The sequence below is a fragment of the Macaca thibetana genome, chromosome 2 (genome assembly GCF_024542745.1).
Source record: "Macaca thibetana thibetana isolate TM-01 chromosome 2, ASM2454274v1, whole genome shotgun sequence".
NCBI classification, from domain to species: Eukaryota; Metazoa; Chordata; class Mammalia; order Primates; family Cercopithecidae; genus Macaca; species Macaca thibetana.
In genome coordinates this window covers 153073159-153089700 of record NC_065579.1, presented here as the reverse complement: position 1 = coordinate 153089700, position 16542 = coordinate 153073159, and the positions used below count along the sequence as shown (strand labels likewise).

Genomic DNA, 16542 nt, shown 5'->3' with positions numbered 1-16542 from the left:
GTAAATATCTATTAGGTCCATTTGGTCTCTATAGTGCAGATTTAGTATAATTTCTTCATTGATTTTCTGTCTGGAATATCTGTCCACTGTTCAAAGAGGGGTGTTGAAGTCTCCAGTTATTATTATTGGGATCTCTCTCTCTCTCTCTCTCTCTCTAGCTCTAATGATATTTGCTTTATATGTCCAGGTGCTCCAATATTGGGTGCATATTACAATTCTTATATTCTCTTGCTTAATTGACTCCTTTTACATTATATAGTGACCTTCTTTGTCTCTTTTCATAGTTTTTGTCTTGAAATCTATTTTGTCTGATACAAGTATAGCTACTCTTGATCTTTTTTGGTTTCCATTGGCATGGAATCTCCTTTCCATCCCTTTATTTTCAATCTATATCTTTAGAGGTGAAGGGTGTTTCTTGTAGGCAACAGATCACTGGGTCTTGTTTTTCTTTTTTTGAAAAATCTATCCAGCCGCTCTGTGTCTTTTTATTGGAAAGTTTAGTCCATTTACATGCAATGTCATTATTGACAGTTAAGGACAACACCATTTTATTGTTTTCTGGTTGTCCTGTGTGTGTTTTTTTCCCCTCCTTTTTTCCTTCATTCCTGTCTTCCTTTTAATAAAGGTGATTTTTTCTGGTAGTATGATTTAATTTCTTGCTTTTTAGTTTTTGTGTATCTGTTATATGTTTTTTTAATTTGACGTTACCATGAGACTTGCAAATAATGTCTTATAAGCCTTTTTTTTTTTTTGAGAAATAGTCTCACCCTGTCTCCCGGGTTGGAGTGCAATGGCGCAATCTCAGCTCATTGCAACCTCCGCCTCCCGGGTTCAAGCGATTCTTCTGCCTCAGTCTCCCAAGTAGCTAGGATTACAGGCACCCACCATCATGTCCAGCTATTTTTTGCATTTTTTGTACAGATGGGGTTTCACCATGTTGGCCAGGCTGGTCTTGAACTCCTGACCTCGGGTGATCTGCCTGCCTCTGCCTCCCAAAGTGCTGGGATTACAGGTGTGACCCACCGCACCCAGCCCACTTTTTAACTTTTTGTTGTTTCTATTTATATCTTATTATACTGCCAGTGTCTTGAAAGGCTTTTACAGTTATTTTTGATTAATATTTTTGTCTTTCTATTTAAGATAATAGTAGTTTATATATCACAATTACAATGTTATAATAGTCTGTGTTTCTCTGCATACTTACTATTACCAATGAGTTCTGTACCTTCAGATGATTTCTTATTGCTCATTAACATCCTTTTCTTTCTAATTGTAGAACTCTTTTTGGCATTTCTTGTAGGACAACTCTGGTGTTGATAAAATCCCTCAGTTTTCATTTGTCTAAGAAAGTCTTTATTTCTCTTTCATGTTTTTGCCAGATATATCATTCTACGGTAAAAGCTGTTTTTCGTTTGGCACTTCAAATATGTCATGCCACTGTCTCCTGATCTGTAAGGTTCCCACTAAAAAGTCTCCTGCCAGACACACTGAAGCTCCATTGTATATTATTTGATTATTTTCTCTTGCTGTTTTCAGGATCCTTTCTTTATCCTTGACCTTTGGGAGTTTGATTATTAAATGTCTTGAGGCAGTATTCTTTGGGTTAAATCTGTTCTACAACTTTCTTTTACTTGAATATTGATATCTTTCCCTAGGTTTGGAAAGTTCTTTATTATCCCTTTGAATACACTGTCTACTCCTATCTCTTTCTCTACCTCCTCTTCAAGGCCAATAACTCTTAGATTTTCCCTTTTGAGGCTATTTTCTGATGTTGCAGGTGTGCTTCATCCTTTTTGAATGGATGTCTCCTCTGTGAATTTCCAAATAGCCTGTCTTCAAACTCAGTAATTCTTCTGCTTGAATAATTCGGCTATTAAGAGACTCTGATACTCTTCAATATATCAATTGCATTTTCCTACTCCAGAATTTCCGCTTGATTCATTTTTTATTTTATTTTATTTTTCGAGATGGAGTTTCATTCTTGACTCCGAGGCTGAAGTGCAATGGCATGATCTCGGCTCACTGCAACCTCCGCCTCCCAGGTTTAAGCGATTCTCCTGCCTCAGCCTCCCAAGTAGCTGGGATTTACAGGTGCATGCCACCACGCCCAGGTAATTCTTGTATTTTTAGTAGACATGGGGTTTCACCATGTTGGCCAGGATGGTCTCGATCTCTTGACCTTGTGATCTGCCCACCTCGGCCTCCCAAAGTGCTGGGATTACAGATGTGAGCCACCATGCCCAGTATTGCATTGTTTGCTTCAGTATCAATGGGGGTAAAGGACAGTGCTGATTTAAAAAGAGCATAAAAGAAGGTTTTGGGATGATAGAGTAATGGTTCTATATCTTGGTTGTGGTGTAAATTTTATGACGATATGCATTTGTCAAAATTCACAGAACTATATACCTTTTTCAGGGTGAATCTTATTATTATATGTAAATTATACTACAACAAACAGGCAAAAAGACCATTTAAGACAATACTCAAACTGCTCTGTAACAGCAATTGTTCTCAGAATTCCCCCATATATTTAATTAGCAATTATCAGAGTTCCTAGTATATATATTCAATAGTTAACTGTTTCGAACTACAGCTATCCAAACCAAAGCACCAGTCAACTCCTAGATTTTATGGGTTGTTCACAATGACACAGTAGATTTATATCAACTGCATTTTATTATTCTGTCCCTACTTTAATGAAAAATATGAAATAAGATTATCACATTCTTAGTGATTATAAGGTTAATATTTTTTACCCTTAACAATGCCTGATGAAAATGTCTGACTAATAGATACTTCAAAAGAAAACTCCATTATACAAATTTTTTAAAATATAATATGGTAAGATGGTTGAAAAGAATACTATCTAGAAGATAAATTACCTGTGTATCTGGATTTGAAGGAGTCAATATAGCAAGCAGCATCATTTTCTTTAATGCCCATCTGCTCTCCCAAAGATTTAGCTCCCATTCCATAAATGATCCCATAGCAAATCTGAAAGGGAGTCATCCAACAAATAAAGGTTATAAGTACATAAAATGCAAATAAAAGGGTTCATTAGGATTGGAATTTCGGCAAACTTTTTATTTCACAGTGAGTCAAAAAATGATTAGATTGCTTTTGGTGGGTTAGATCCAGAGGCTGATATCCAGCAAACATCTTTTCTGCCTTTCAGCATTACTTTTTGAGAGAGAGAGAGGAAGGCAGGAGGGAGTATCAATGAATAGGTATGTGTGATCTAAGGAAAAATTTATTTTTGACTATTTGTCATTTATCCAGCAGTCTTTATAGCAACTTTTTACTCCTCACAGAACTTCATTAACTTCCACTTCAAGTGCTTAGGAGTCAGGGAAGAGAAGCATTACAAACATCCCTCTTCTTGCCCTTGAAGACTTGAAGAGTAGAAAGAGTAGGCTTCGTGACTTTATGACGAAGACGTAACTGGTAAAAAATATCCTCTTCACCTCGCAGCCACCTAAAATGCTACAACTGCAGAATTCGTTTCACTTAAATACAAACAAAAACACCTAAGAAAATTTTGGGAGTAGTGAAGGGAAATGATCTAAACAGGCCATTAAAGAAAGTCTGATTTAATCATAAGGACTGCCGGGGTTCAAAGCCTAGCTCTATCATTCACAAAATGTATAATCTTGCACAAGTCACTTAACCAATTTGTACCTTAATTTCTTCATCTATAAAATGAAGACAGTAATATCTATATCATGGGATTGTTAGGTTTAAAGGATTGCTAGGTTTTACTTGTAACTGTTTAGGAAACTGACATAAAGCAAGCTCTGTATACATATCATTAAATAAAATCTAAAAAGATAACTCGCATGATTATCAGAATTCCGAAAAAAACTTTCAGCATAAGCTAGCTAAAGTCTACCCCCATCCCCACGTTTTTTAATATGTTGAGAGAGGGCTTTTTTCCTTTCCTTTTTTTCTTTTTCACGTTTTGTTTTGTTGTTACTACTGTTGTTTTTTTATCTCATGTTACTTAGTGCTGTCTGAGATCTCAGCAAGGCTCAGGGATTAGGTGGTTCGGTGCATGGTGATACAAACAAAAACTGGAATAGCATGAACACTCTTAAATCATGTGAGAATCTATTAAATAGAAGCAGCTGTCTCCGGCGGGGAAGTGTGTTGGATAGGAAGTCAGGGTGCTCAAGTTCTGGCATTCTGAATTTATTCAGGCTCTACCACTTACAGCTACATGACCTTAGGCAAATTACTTTCTGTGCTTCAGTTTCCTCCTCTATAAAATGGTGATGGTAATAATAATAGCTATCTCATGGGTTATGAGAATTAAATATGGGAATATTACCTATTTTACCTAGGGTTTGATTCTTGCTAAATGCAGGATGCCTCTGGGGATTAAACAGACAGAGAGGACAGAGCTGGCTTTTTAAATAGTGGAAGAAACAAGTGTTGGTGCTAAACAGGTGGTTAGAGAAAGTGTTCCATGCTTGATGAGCCAGTCAAGAAGTACAGCTGTGAGGCTAGGTGCCGTGGCTCATGCCTGCGATCCCAGCACTTTGGGAGGCCAAGGTGGGAGGATCACTTGAAGCCACGAGTTCAAGACCAGCCTGGGCAACAAATTGAGATCCCACCTCTGCATAAAAAATAAATAAATAAACAAACAAACCCTACAGCTCTGAGGAATTAGAAGTGTAAATGTGAAACAAAAACACAAAAACAGCAGGATCTCAGAGTACGGTGATGTGCATTTACGTCAGCTAGCAATCCTACTGTCTTGCAAATGGCATCAGATTTCCCACGAGCCATGTGGTAAGAAAGCATCAGTGTTAATCCAGGCCAGGAAATGGCATAAATGTGGCCTTTGACTTACTCTTTGCCTAATAAGTGGATTAACTAACCAATAACTTCAAGAGCTAAAAAGCTATCAGGTACTAACTATAATCTACAGGTCAGCAATATTTTTCAACAAACATTTAGAGACCACCTTCTATACAAAGCACTATGGCTTGATGCTATAAAAAAACACAAACACGAAAATATGGAACTTTACCTCAGAACAGTTACAGACTAGAAAGATTTTTTTTTTTTGAGATGGAGTCTCGCTCTGTCGCCCAGGCTGGAGTGCAGTGGTGCTATCTCAGCTCACTGCAAGCTGTCTCCTGGGTTCAGGTCATTCTCCTGCCTCAGCCCCCCGAGTAGCTGGGACTACAGGCGCCGGCCACCAAGCCCGGCTAAGTTTTTGTATTTTTAGTAGAGACGGGGTTTCACTGTGTTAGCCAGAATGGTCTCGATCTCCTGACCTCGTGATCTGCCTGCCTCAGCCTCCCAAGTGCTGGGATTACAGGCGTGGGCCACTGCACCCGGCTTAGAAACATGTTTTTTAAGTATACACATGAGCACACATGCGGGTGCACACTAACACACACACTCTTACCACCACTGCCACAATGACATCTACTGAGTACCAGGCACTGTGACCAGCCATACAATGGCTTTAAATGCATATGGTTTTCCTGACACGAAGTAGCCTCAGATCTCAGTCTTTTTGGTTCTTTCTACTGCCACCACAAAAGAAAATATAATGAATACCATGAGATAAGCTCAGATGAAATGTGCTTTGAAAGATCCAAAGTTGGAGAAACTGTTTCTCAGTTGCAAATAATTGAGACCATTTTAAAATTTTTTTGAATCACTAAATTCTTCTCCTTTATATTAAGCACGTTCACAAAAATCACCTGTTTTGCCTGCTGCCTCAGATCATCCCCAACAGACTCTGGCTCAATCATCTTCCATTCTGCTGCAATGCTCCTGAAAACATCAGCTCCAGTGTTTAACACTTGAATGAGACGACGATCATGGGATAAATGAGCCAAGATCCTCAGTTCAAGCTGGGAGTAGTCAGCAGCCAGTATTAAACCACCTGAAGTAGAAGTGATTTCAGAAAAACTAGGACCAAGTTCTGTATCACACAATCCAAATTTTATATCATATAATTGAGCAGGATGACAAAAATTTAGTTCTAACTTAGAACTTTGAAATCACATGCCAAAAGTTAAAACCTTCCTCTTAACATGATGGAATTCGGCTCTGTATCTTACGTCATTTTTTTCCATGTAGCTTTCAAGTACATATAATATGGGTAAAGCCACCCGGACATCTGCCCACTGTGGAGTGTGTTCCTCAGTGTTCCTACAGCACCTGGCACATAATCCAAAATGGTGCTTTCGTGCCTCTCTTATTTTGCTCTGAGTACTTATGAATTGGAAGCTTAATTTTCCTTTTCATTCTACAGAAAACCTTGCATAGTTGCTGGTAGATAATAGGCCCTTAACAAACGATTGTTGAATGAATTAATTAATGAAAAAACTGGTGTCCAATGTGTGCAAATGTTAAGTGGGCTGGAGAGAAATGTGTGCCCTGATTTGACAATAACAAAGTCATTCAGTGAAAAAAATCAAGTGGTCAACAGGTGAGCAAGTTATTAAAAGGATTAAAATAATTTACCTATAGATTAGAAATGGGAGGATTAGATATGCATGACAAAACAAAAACAAAGTTAAAAAATAAAAGCAGGGTCAAAGAAAAATTAGAAAAATATTTGCAACTGATATCACAAAGGACTCATTGCCATTTCACAAAAAGAGTTGTTACTTGTGGAGGAAAAGACAAACTATAAATAAGAAGTTCAGACATACTAAAAACAAAAGAACCTTAAACATATTAAAGAATGCTCAACTTCATAAGAGAAATGAAAAATCTTTGGCAAGAAACAATTTTTCTTCACCTATATTGCAAAAATTACAAAAGTCAGACAATACTCTGTGACAAGGCTAAGGAGAAAAACACTCGTACATCGTTACTGAGAAGTAAAATGGTAATCTCCTCCCCATTAGTTGGCAATTTAACAATATCTATTGAAATTAAACAGGTTTTTACTCCATGACTCAGCAAACAAGCCCACAGATTGCTGCACAGACTGCCTGCACATAGTTTAAACTGGTTTTTGTTTAAATGTCCTTATTGATAAGCAGAAGTCTCTAGTGTAGAAACATTACGGCCGGGCACAGTGGCTCACGCCTATAATTCCAGCACTTTAGGAGGCCAAGGCAGGCATATCACAAGGTCAGGAGATCGAGACCATCCTAGTCAACATGGTGAAACTCTGTCTCTACTAAAAATACAAAAATTAGCTGGGCATGGTGGCACATGCCTATAATCCTAGCTACTTGGGAGGCTGAGGCTGGAGAATTGCTTGAACCAGGGAGTTGGAGGTTACAATGAGCTGAGATCCTGCCACTGCATTCCAGCATGGTGACAGAGTGAGACTCCGTCTCAAAAAAAAAAAAAAACAAAAAACAAACAAAAAAAGAAACATTACATGAAAAAAGCAAGGTACACAATAGTATATACAGAAGGCTAATTTTGTGTAAAAATAGGGAAAGAAAAGATTATATACCCATATTTGCTTATATCTGCATAAAGAAATACTGTCAAAATACATAAAAAACCTCATACATGTAGTAATCTGTAAGAGCTGGGAAGGATAGTGTAGATGACAGGGAAGGAAGAAAATACCATCAAAAAACATAAAAAACCTCATACATGTAGTAATCTGTAAGAGTTGGGAAGGATAGTGTAGATGACAGGGAAGGAAGCAAAGCTTCCCAATACACATCTTTTACATCATGTTGATTTCTGAACTATGTTAATAACCTATTCAAAAACAGAGATAAATACTAATTTAAAATAGAGGTTGAGCATCCCTAATCCAAAATTCCAAAATCCAATATGCTTCAAAATCCAAAACTTTTGAGCACCAACTAGATGCTCAAACGCCACGCTCACTGGGGCATTTCAGATTGTGGATTTTTGAATTAGAGATGTTCAATTGGTAAATATAGTGCAAATAAAAAAAAAAAGTCTAAATCTAAAACACTTCTAGTTCCAAGCATTTCACATAAGGGATACTCAACCTGTAAATGACCACAACTTTGGTGGACTTCCTACCACAGACAACTATAAAATTGGACAAATTATAAGGAGAAAAGTTCTCAGATGTTAGACAACAAGCCATGCAGAACTATAATCACTGAGAAGGGTAGAAAATTAGGTGAGCCACACAAAGATCTTAGGGATCTGAATGGAGGCATTTTCCAGAATCTGTAGCAGGGAAAGGGAGCTGAAACACAGCACTCTATCTCTCTCAACTAAGGAAACAGAGTCTAGAGTTTGGGGCTTTGAGGCAGCTGGAATTTGGAGAGAAAAAAGGTGTGCATAAAAGGAGCACCAGAAATCACAGGAATCTCCTTGGATTTTTGATCAAATATTAAGTTGTGCAGGGAGAAAGTGCAGGGCACCAGGCAAAGAACAAACACTGAAGAAATAAATATTACTAAAGGAAGAACAAATACTGCATAGCTTTCAGCTGAACAACTACTTCAACAACATATTCTTGAATGCTAAGAAATGATCAAGCTGTAACAAGACTGAGAAGAAATCTTGTTTAAACAACTTTAGCACCAAGCAGACTCCAGAAAGGCCATACCTTATGAACAGGAATAACCTAGCCCTAGAGTGCAGGCTACTCTAAACATTTGTTAGCAAACCTTTAAAGGCCTCAAAATGACCAAGCTGATGTGAAAGTAAATTGTCTGACAAAAGAAAACTTTATATTCTATTAGTGAAGACTACAAAATCCAAAGATTCAACAAGGTGGCAACCATAACGTCCGCATACTAGCAGCAATGCTTCAGTATTTGTTAATTTAGTGTTCACTGTGGCTTTGTAGAATGCAACTACTATGAATAACAAGAATCAATCACATTTTACAAAAAGCGAAAGATCTTCAAATAACCCACCTGATATGATTTGGCTATGTCTCCATCCAAATCTCACCTTGAATTGTAACAAAACTCACACGTCAAGAGGCAAGGTGAAGATAATTGAATCATGTGGCTGGTTTCTCCCATACTGCTCTCATGGTAGTAAGTCTCACAAGATCTGATGGTTTTATAAACGGGAGTTCCCCTGTATAAGCTCTTGCCTGCCACCATGTAAGATGTCAAGATGCCCCTTTGCTTTTCCTTCATCTTCCACCATGATTGTGAGGCCTCCCCAGCCATGGGGAACTGTGAGTCCATCAAACCTTCTTCCTTTGTAAATTACCCAGTCTCAGGTAGGTCTTTATTAGCAGCATGACAACGGACTAATACACCAGCAAACAATTACCCATAGATTCTATAGGTAACCTAACAGTATTGTAGATCAATCAAATTGCAAGTGTTTCTTTTTTGGCTTTGGATAAATTGTTCCATAACAGAGAAACTGCTTAATTAATATTCTGAATAGGCTTTGTCTCAGTGGACTTCCAAATTTTATTAGCTTACAAAATCAAACCAGTGACACAGATATTTTGGAATCTTTCACATTTGTCAAAGAAGAATTTTAAATAGATACGAAAAAATTGGTTTTTATCATACTGACAATGCTCTAGCTTTGTCATTAAAAACCTCTATTTTTTTAGAATTTTAAACAGGAGAATGATGTTTCCCTATTTCTTCATTCTACTATATATATAAAAAAGATTTATATTCAGTTTTCTAAATCAGACCATCAAAAGTGTTACAATACAGTTAAAATTATTTTATATATGTGTACAAATGCTGAGTCATCACTAGCTTAAGGAACTGTTGAAAATTTCTGACAATGAATTTAACAATCTTGTGTACTCTGTCAAAGCTCATTTCTGAAAGAGTCCTACAAAGATTTACTGTACTCCAATTCAATATTTTCTTGAAACAAAAGAACATTTGCCAAGTATTCAGTAATCAAAGACAAAAAGAACAATGTGATTTATGTTTTTTGACTGATATCACACAGCATATATTTGAGGCTCCAAGAAAGTGAAAAATGTACTTCTGATCTAGCTAGACAGGTAAGAGAATTTATTTGGAAATGAAAACTTTTCATAAAACCAATTAATAATGGGCGGGGTGCGGTGGCTCACACCTGTAATCCCAATAATTTGGGAAGCTAAGGCTGGAGGATCACTTGAGCCCAGGAGTTCCAGACCAGCCTGAGTAACATAGTAGGACCCCCATCTCTACCAATAACAACAATAATAATAATGATAATTTTATGCATTTTTCAAGAATAAATCAATATGCAGTATAGTTTAATTACAATCAACATGTTATATAAATTGAAAATATTAAAAATTTTTAAAAATGCTCTGATGTTGATGAATTTAGAGTCGCTTTTTTATTTAAGTAACAGTCCTTTGAATTTGACATACTATAGGTACACATCCCTAATCTGAAAATTCAAAATCCAAACTGTTCCAAAATCTAAAACTTTCTGAGCACTGGCATGATGCCACAAGTGGAAAGTTCTACAACTGACCTGTTGTAACAGGTCAAAGTTATAACTTTGTTTCATGAACAAAATTTAAAATATTGTATAAATTACCTTTAGGCTATGTCTATAAGATGTATATGAAACATAAATTTCATGTTATGACTTGGATCCCATCCCCAAGATATCACATTATGTATATGCAAATATTCCAAAATCTGAAACACTTTTGGTCCCAAGGATTTGAGATAAGGGAAACTCAACTTGTAATAATGAGTAACATAAGAGTAAATTTACTTAACTTGTATAGACATTGTTTTGTAATGGATGTTTCTGCTTCAAAGTCAAATTAATACTTCTAAAAAAAAGATGAACCAGCTTTGTCAATGCAGATGCAATTTTTTAAAAAATGAGTCTCTGGTACTGAATTCAGTTACTGGAATATTTTTTTTTTTTTTTTTTTTTTTTAAGATAGGGTCTTGCTCTTTCGCCTAGGCTGGAGTGCAGTGGCATGATCATGGCTCACCGCAGCTGCATCCTTCTGGGCTCAAGTGACATGATATTCCCACCTCAGCCTCCTGAGTAGCTGGGACTACAGGTGCGCACCAACATGCCTAGCTAATTTTTTGACTTTCCGTAAAGATGGGGTCTCCCTTTGTTGCCCACGCTGGACGTGAAGTCCTGGACTCAAGCAATCTTCCTGCTTTGGCCTCCAAAAGTGCTGGGATTACAGTTGTGAGCCACCACGCCTTGTGAGAAATACTTTCAAGTATGTTTGAAACAACTTGGGCATGTGATCTACTTTTTCAAAATATAAGTTTTATAAAATCAAGCATACCTTGCTAATTGGACTTTATTATACCTCACAGATATTGCAGTGTTTTGTTTTGTTTTTTTAAAGAAATTAAAGGTTTTTAGCAACTCTGAGTGGAGCAAGTGTATCAGCACCATTTTTCCAACAGCATGTGTTCACTGTGGCACATTTTATTAATAGTAATGCCCACATTATTTCAAACCCTCTCATTATTATCTGTTATGGTGATCTTTGATATTACTGTTATTACAACCCATGAACCACACTCATGTAAGAGTGAACTTCATTGATCAATTTTGTGTGTGTTCTAACTACTCCACTGACTGGCTGTTCCTCTACCTTTCTCCCCTCTCTCTCAGAACTCCCTATTCCCTGAGATACAATATTAAAATTAGGCTAATTAATCACCCTACAATGGCAATGGCCTCTATGTGTTCAAGTGAAAGGGAAAGTCACATCTCTCGTGTTAAACCAAAAAGCTAGAATTGATTAAGCTTAGTGAGGAAGGCATGTCAAAAGCTGAGATAGATTGAAAGCTAGGCCTCTTGTGTCACACAGTTAGCCAAGTTGTAAATGCAAAGGAAAAGTTCTTGAAGGAAATTAAAAGTGTGACTCCACTGCACACACAACTGATAAAAAGGCAAAACAGGCTTATTGCTAATATGGAGAAAATTTGAGTGGTCTGGACAATAAAACTCAAACCAGCCACAACATTCTCTTAAGCCAAAGTCTAATCCAGAGCAAGGAGACTCTGATGTACTATTCAGCATGTCAATTGCATTTTCCTACTCCAGAATTTCTATGAAGGCTGAGAGGGGTGAGGAAGCTGTAGGGAAAAAAAAAAAAAAACAACTGATTCATGAGTTTTAAGAAAACTCTGTGGCACTCCAGCCTGGGCGAGAGTGAGACTCGGTCTCAAAAAAAAAAAGAAAGAAAGAAATTACCATACACCTTGGCTGGGCGAGGTGGCTCACGCCTGTAATCCCAGCACTTTGGGAGGCCGAGGTGGGTGGATCACCTGAGGTCAGGAGTTCAAGACCAGCCTGACCAACATGGAGAAACCCCGTCTCCACTAAAAATACAAAATTAGTCGGGTGTGGTGGCCCATGCTTGTAATCCCAGCTACTAGGGAGGCTGACGCAGGAGAATCGCTTGAACCTGGGAGGCGGAGGTTGTGGTGAGCCAAGATCGCACCATTGCACTCCAGCCTGGGTAACAAGAGCAAAAGTCTGTCTCAAAAAAAAAAAAAAAAAGAAATTACAATACACCACACAGACCTTCTGGGGACTCCCTTGGATAACTTTGATAGAATTTTGTATGCTGATAGTTTAGATATAAGTAAAACTAAAAATTGCCAAGCAGGGCATGTCATCATAGGTCTGAATTCACCATTGGCAAAAAGTTTCTGATGGAATTTAAATAAATTCAGATGGTTAATTGTGCTCACTAGGACTTGCCAGTTGGTGAAAGATTAAAGAACAAATATGTATACTAACAGTCGGGATGATCTGCAAGTTACATCATCACTTCCAAATGTCTTGACAACAAAAGGTTTACGACTAGAGTACTGAGGAGAGGTCAGGCAGAATGAGAATAGCTTTAGGGGCCACCCCATGCAATAGGAAGCAGCAGTGCAGAAAAAGAGAGAAAAAACATAAAAGCAAACAAGTTAGAAGGAGAGAAAAACTGTGCCCTTACAGGTCAAGGGAGAAGAGAAATTGAAGGAGGAGTTGATTAACAGTGACAAATGCTGTAAACAAGTTAAAGAGGATGAAGACTGACAAAATCAACTGGACTTTGCAAAGAAGTTTATGACGTTAGAAAACATGGTTTCAGCAGACTGTTGCTGCTGAGCACACACCATAAAAGTTTTCCACAGAGCAGATCATGGAAACGATGACGGCTATAAACCTGGCACGACAAAGGAGAAAGGCAGGCTCCACTGTAGACAGAAAGATGGAGGGACCAATGCATGCTCTAAATCTCACTCATATTTCAGGCTTTATCCATGCTTTGAAAAACATTCTCACAGCAATGAGAAGCTTCAAAGCTATCAGCCACCTTACCTGGGAAAGGCACAAAGGCATGTCGCATGCTAATTGAAAATGGCATTCCTCTGTCTGCAGCTCTCTCCTCCATCTGTGCCTGGCGTCCAGGGTTCAGGCTGCAACCCTTCTTACTTTTTCCTCTGTGGTGCAAACAACATCATCAGTTAGACATGAAGCAGTCTCAAATATATGAAAAAGGCCTGATTTTCAGTAACATCAGTATTTCCATCTAAGAAACTTAATAAAACCCTTATCTGAGGGCTGGATGTGGTAGCTCACACATGTAATACCAGCACTTTGGGAAGCCAAGGCGAGCAGATTGCTTGAGCCCAGGAGTTCAGGTCTAGTCAGGGCAACAAAGTGAGACCCTTGTTTCTACAAAAATTAACTAGGCATGGTGGCACACGCCTGTGGTCCCAGCTACTCAGGGGGCTGAAGTGGGAGGATTGCTCGAGCCCAGGAGGTAGAGGTTGCAGTGAGCTGAGATCGCGCCACTGCACTCCAGCCTGGGCAAGAGAGCAAGACTCCATCTCAAACAAACAAACAAACAAAAACAAACAAACCTTTATCTGAGACTCATTTTAAAGCTTAACAAAGACATTAGAACTTTTTTTTAGCAAACAGTCAATTAAGCATGAATTAGATTCTTTATAGATGGGACTCAGAATTCAAAATGGTCTAGGACAGAAATGGGTATGTCTGAAACATAAAATTAAGTTAATTTCATTTATTTGTCTAATAAGCTATTTTGAGCCATTCATACTTTAAAAAGTTTATTAATACAGATACAGAGAAACAGTGCCTACCTGCCCATGGGAAGTAGGCCTTTGCCTATAGCTTGAGAAGGTGGGCTTTCTCCTACTAGTGTTGGCATTTTGATTTCAAAATCTCTTGGCACATTCTGAATATTTGGTTCTGTAAAGGTTATTCGTCCTAAAATCAAGCAGAATAAAGATATAAAATTAGAAAAAAAATCTGGTATTTGTTTTAACAGTATTCACATTTCTGGATTATCTTAAAAATGCAGACTATCAATGCTGAACTGAAATAAATTTACATTTAAATATTTTTCATCATGTTCATGTGTCTAACAATGATAAAATAAGTACAAGACCATCCCAAAATATATGAATGTATGAATTGGCTACAATACTATGTTTTACACAGAAAACAATCTCACAATGAGAAGTAATTTGATAAACTGAACTGTTCCTATGCTAAAATGAGTATCAGATTTCAGCCCTATAACATGTTAGTGGCCAGATTCGTGAGTAAAGGCTAATCAAATGGATCTTAGGAGAAACAACCACTGAAGCTTCTAAAAAGCCCATCACTTTCAGACATCATCTGGCTGTTTTTCTTCATCATTATCATTCATCAAGAGAATCAACAATAGTACTGACTAGAAGTACTGAATCAGGTGAAACTTGAATCAGGTGGTTAATAGTAAATTTTCCAGTGAACAGAAAGCTGTTTTTTTTAAAAAATGCTTATAAGCCTGGCCAACACAGTAAAACCCCGTCTCTACTAAAAACAAAAAAAATTAGCTGGGCATGGTGGCGGGTGCCTGTAATCCTCAGCTACTTGGGAGGCTGAGGCAGGAGAATCGCTTGAACCTGGGAAGTGGAGGTTGCAGTGAGCTGAGATCATGCCACTGTACTCCAGCCTGGGCAACAAAGTGAGACTCTGTCTCAAAAAAAAAAAAAAAAAAAAAAAGCTTATAAAACCTTTATTTCCCAATATATTTTACATCTTTTGTTTACTTATTGGTTGAATTTCTCTAAAACATGAAAACATGTTAAGTATCACTCCAAAAAAGTTTGAGTAATTTTGTTACTGTGATTTTTATAACACTATCAGTAACACTAAAACTCTATTTTATGACACCCTCTTCATTGTAACAGGCTGTCTACTAGCTATGTATAACTCTATCGTCTTCTGATAAACCAGACATTTTAAGTGACTTGGACATTGTTTTTCTGAATGATCCCCTGGTATTATATATTTGTCATTTAGCTTTTAGCACAAAATAAGTGCTCCATCAATGATAACCTTTAACATAATTATTGTCATTAAATGGCCTGTGCAGTGTTACAAAGCTAACAAACAGCAGAGGAAGGCACCCAAGGCTCTTTTTACGTCAACACATTGTCTTCTTTTCTATAACACTTAATATTCAGCACACTACTCTGGTCTATTAGTTGAATTAATGAGGCAACACTGGCAGACCAAAAAAATGGTAAAAATAAATTACAAAGAATGAATATATAGCTTAATGGACATGAAGTATATTCATGAAATGGCTTTGCTATGCTTAAGCTTGTATTTCTAAATATTATAAAAGTTATAAAATATTATTAAAATACATTTCTAAATTCACTAAGTAAAATCAGTAACAAAATCAAAATAAATGTTGCATATTTATTTGTTCTTTACAAACAAATAACAAAGCAGAAGGCTTATTACTGATTTTACCTTCTGCTTTGTAAAGAACAAATAAATGTGCAACACCATTGAAAATTCTACGTTGCTGGGCATTATGGCTCATGCCTATAATCCCTGCACTTTGGGAGGCCAAGGTGGGTGGATTATGAGGTCAAGAGATCGAGACCATCCTGGCCAACATAACGAAACCCTGTCTCTACTAAAATTACAAAAATTAGCTGAGGCAGGAGAATCGCTTGAACCCAGGAGGCAGAGGTTGCAGTGAGCCGAGATCACGCCACTGCACTCCAGTCTGGCGACACAGCGAGACTCCATCTCAAAAATAAATAAATAAATAAAAAATAAAAATTTAAAAAAGAAAATTCTAGGTTGATGTTGTCTTTTCATCCCGGAGGGTTTTATTTTACATACGTTTATATTATTAGCATATGTTTCCTTTTTTTGTTGTGGTTGAGATGGAGTCTTACTCTGTCGCCCAGGCTGGGGTGCAGTGCCGCTATCTCGGCTCACTGCAAGCTCCGCCTCCCGGGTTCACGCCATTCTCCTGCCTTAGCCTCCCGAATAGCTGGGACTATAGGTGCCTGCCACGATGCCCAGACTAATTTTTTGTATTTTTAGTAGAGACAGGGTTTCACCATGTTAGTCAGGATGGTCTCGATCTCCTGACCTCATGATCTGCCCGCCTCGGCTTCCCAAAGTGCTGGGATTACAGGCGTGAGCCACTGTGCCCGGCCTAGCGTATGTTTCAAAGTGAAATTTAAATACTAACAGGGCAAGATATCACTAGGATGGGACAAGTTTAGAAAGTTTAGAACAAGGGATAAAGCAAGTAGAGAAAAGCAGCGCCTCATGAAGCTTCCGCACTAGGTAACAGCAGCAACTGATAGTGAGCGCTTTCTA

General features: G+C 37.7%; 1 protein-coding gene across 5 annotated transcripts in view; it reads right to left on the bottom strand.

Moving 5' to 3' along the window:
* POLQ (DNA polymerase theta) overlaps positions 1 to 16542 on the bottom strand; it is a 107029-nt gene that overhangs the window by 15741 nt on the left and 74746 nt on the right. For all 5 annotated transcript variants that reach the window (XM_050781875.1, XM_050781877.1, XM_050781876.1 and 2 more), the window contains 4 exons: positions 14004 to 14130; positions 13216 to 13337; positions 5718 to 5902; positions 2883 to 2994 (listed from right to left, as the gene is read on the bottom strand). In XM_050781875.1, coding sequence (XP_050637832.1) covers positions 2883 to 2994; positions 5718 to 5902; positions 13216 to 13337; positions 14004 to 14130 — 546 coding nt within the window. The remainder of the gene's footprint in view (positions 1 to 2882; positions 2995 to 5717; positions 5903 to 13215; positions 13338 to 14003; positions 14131 to 16542) is intronic.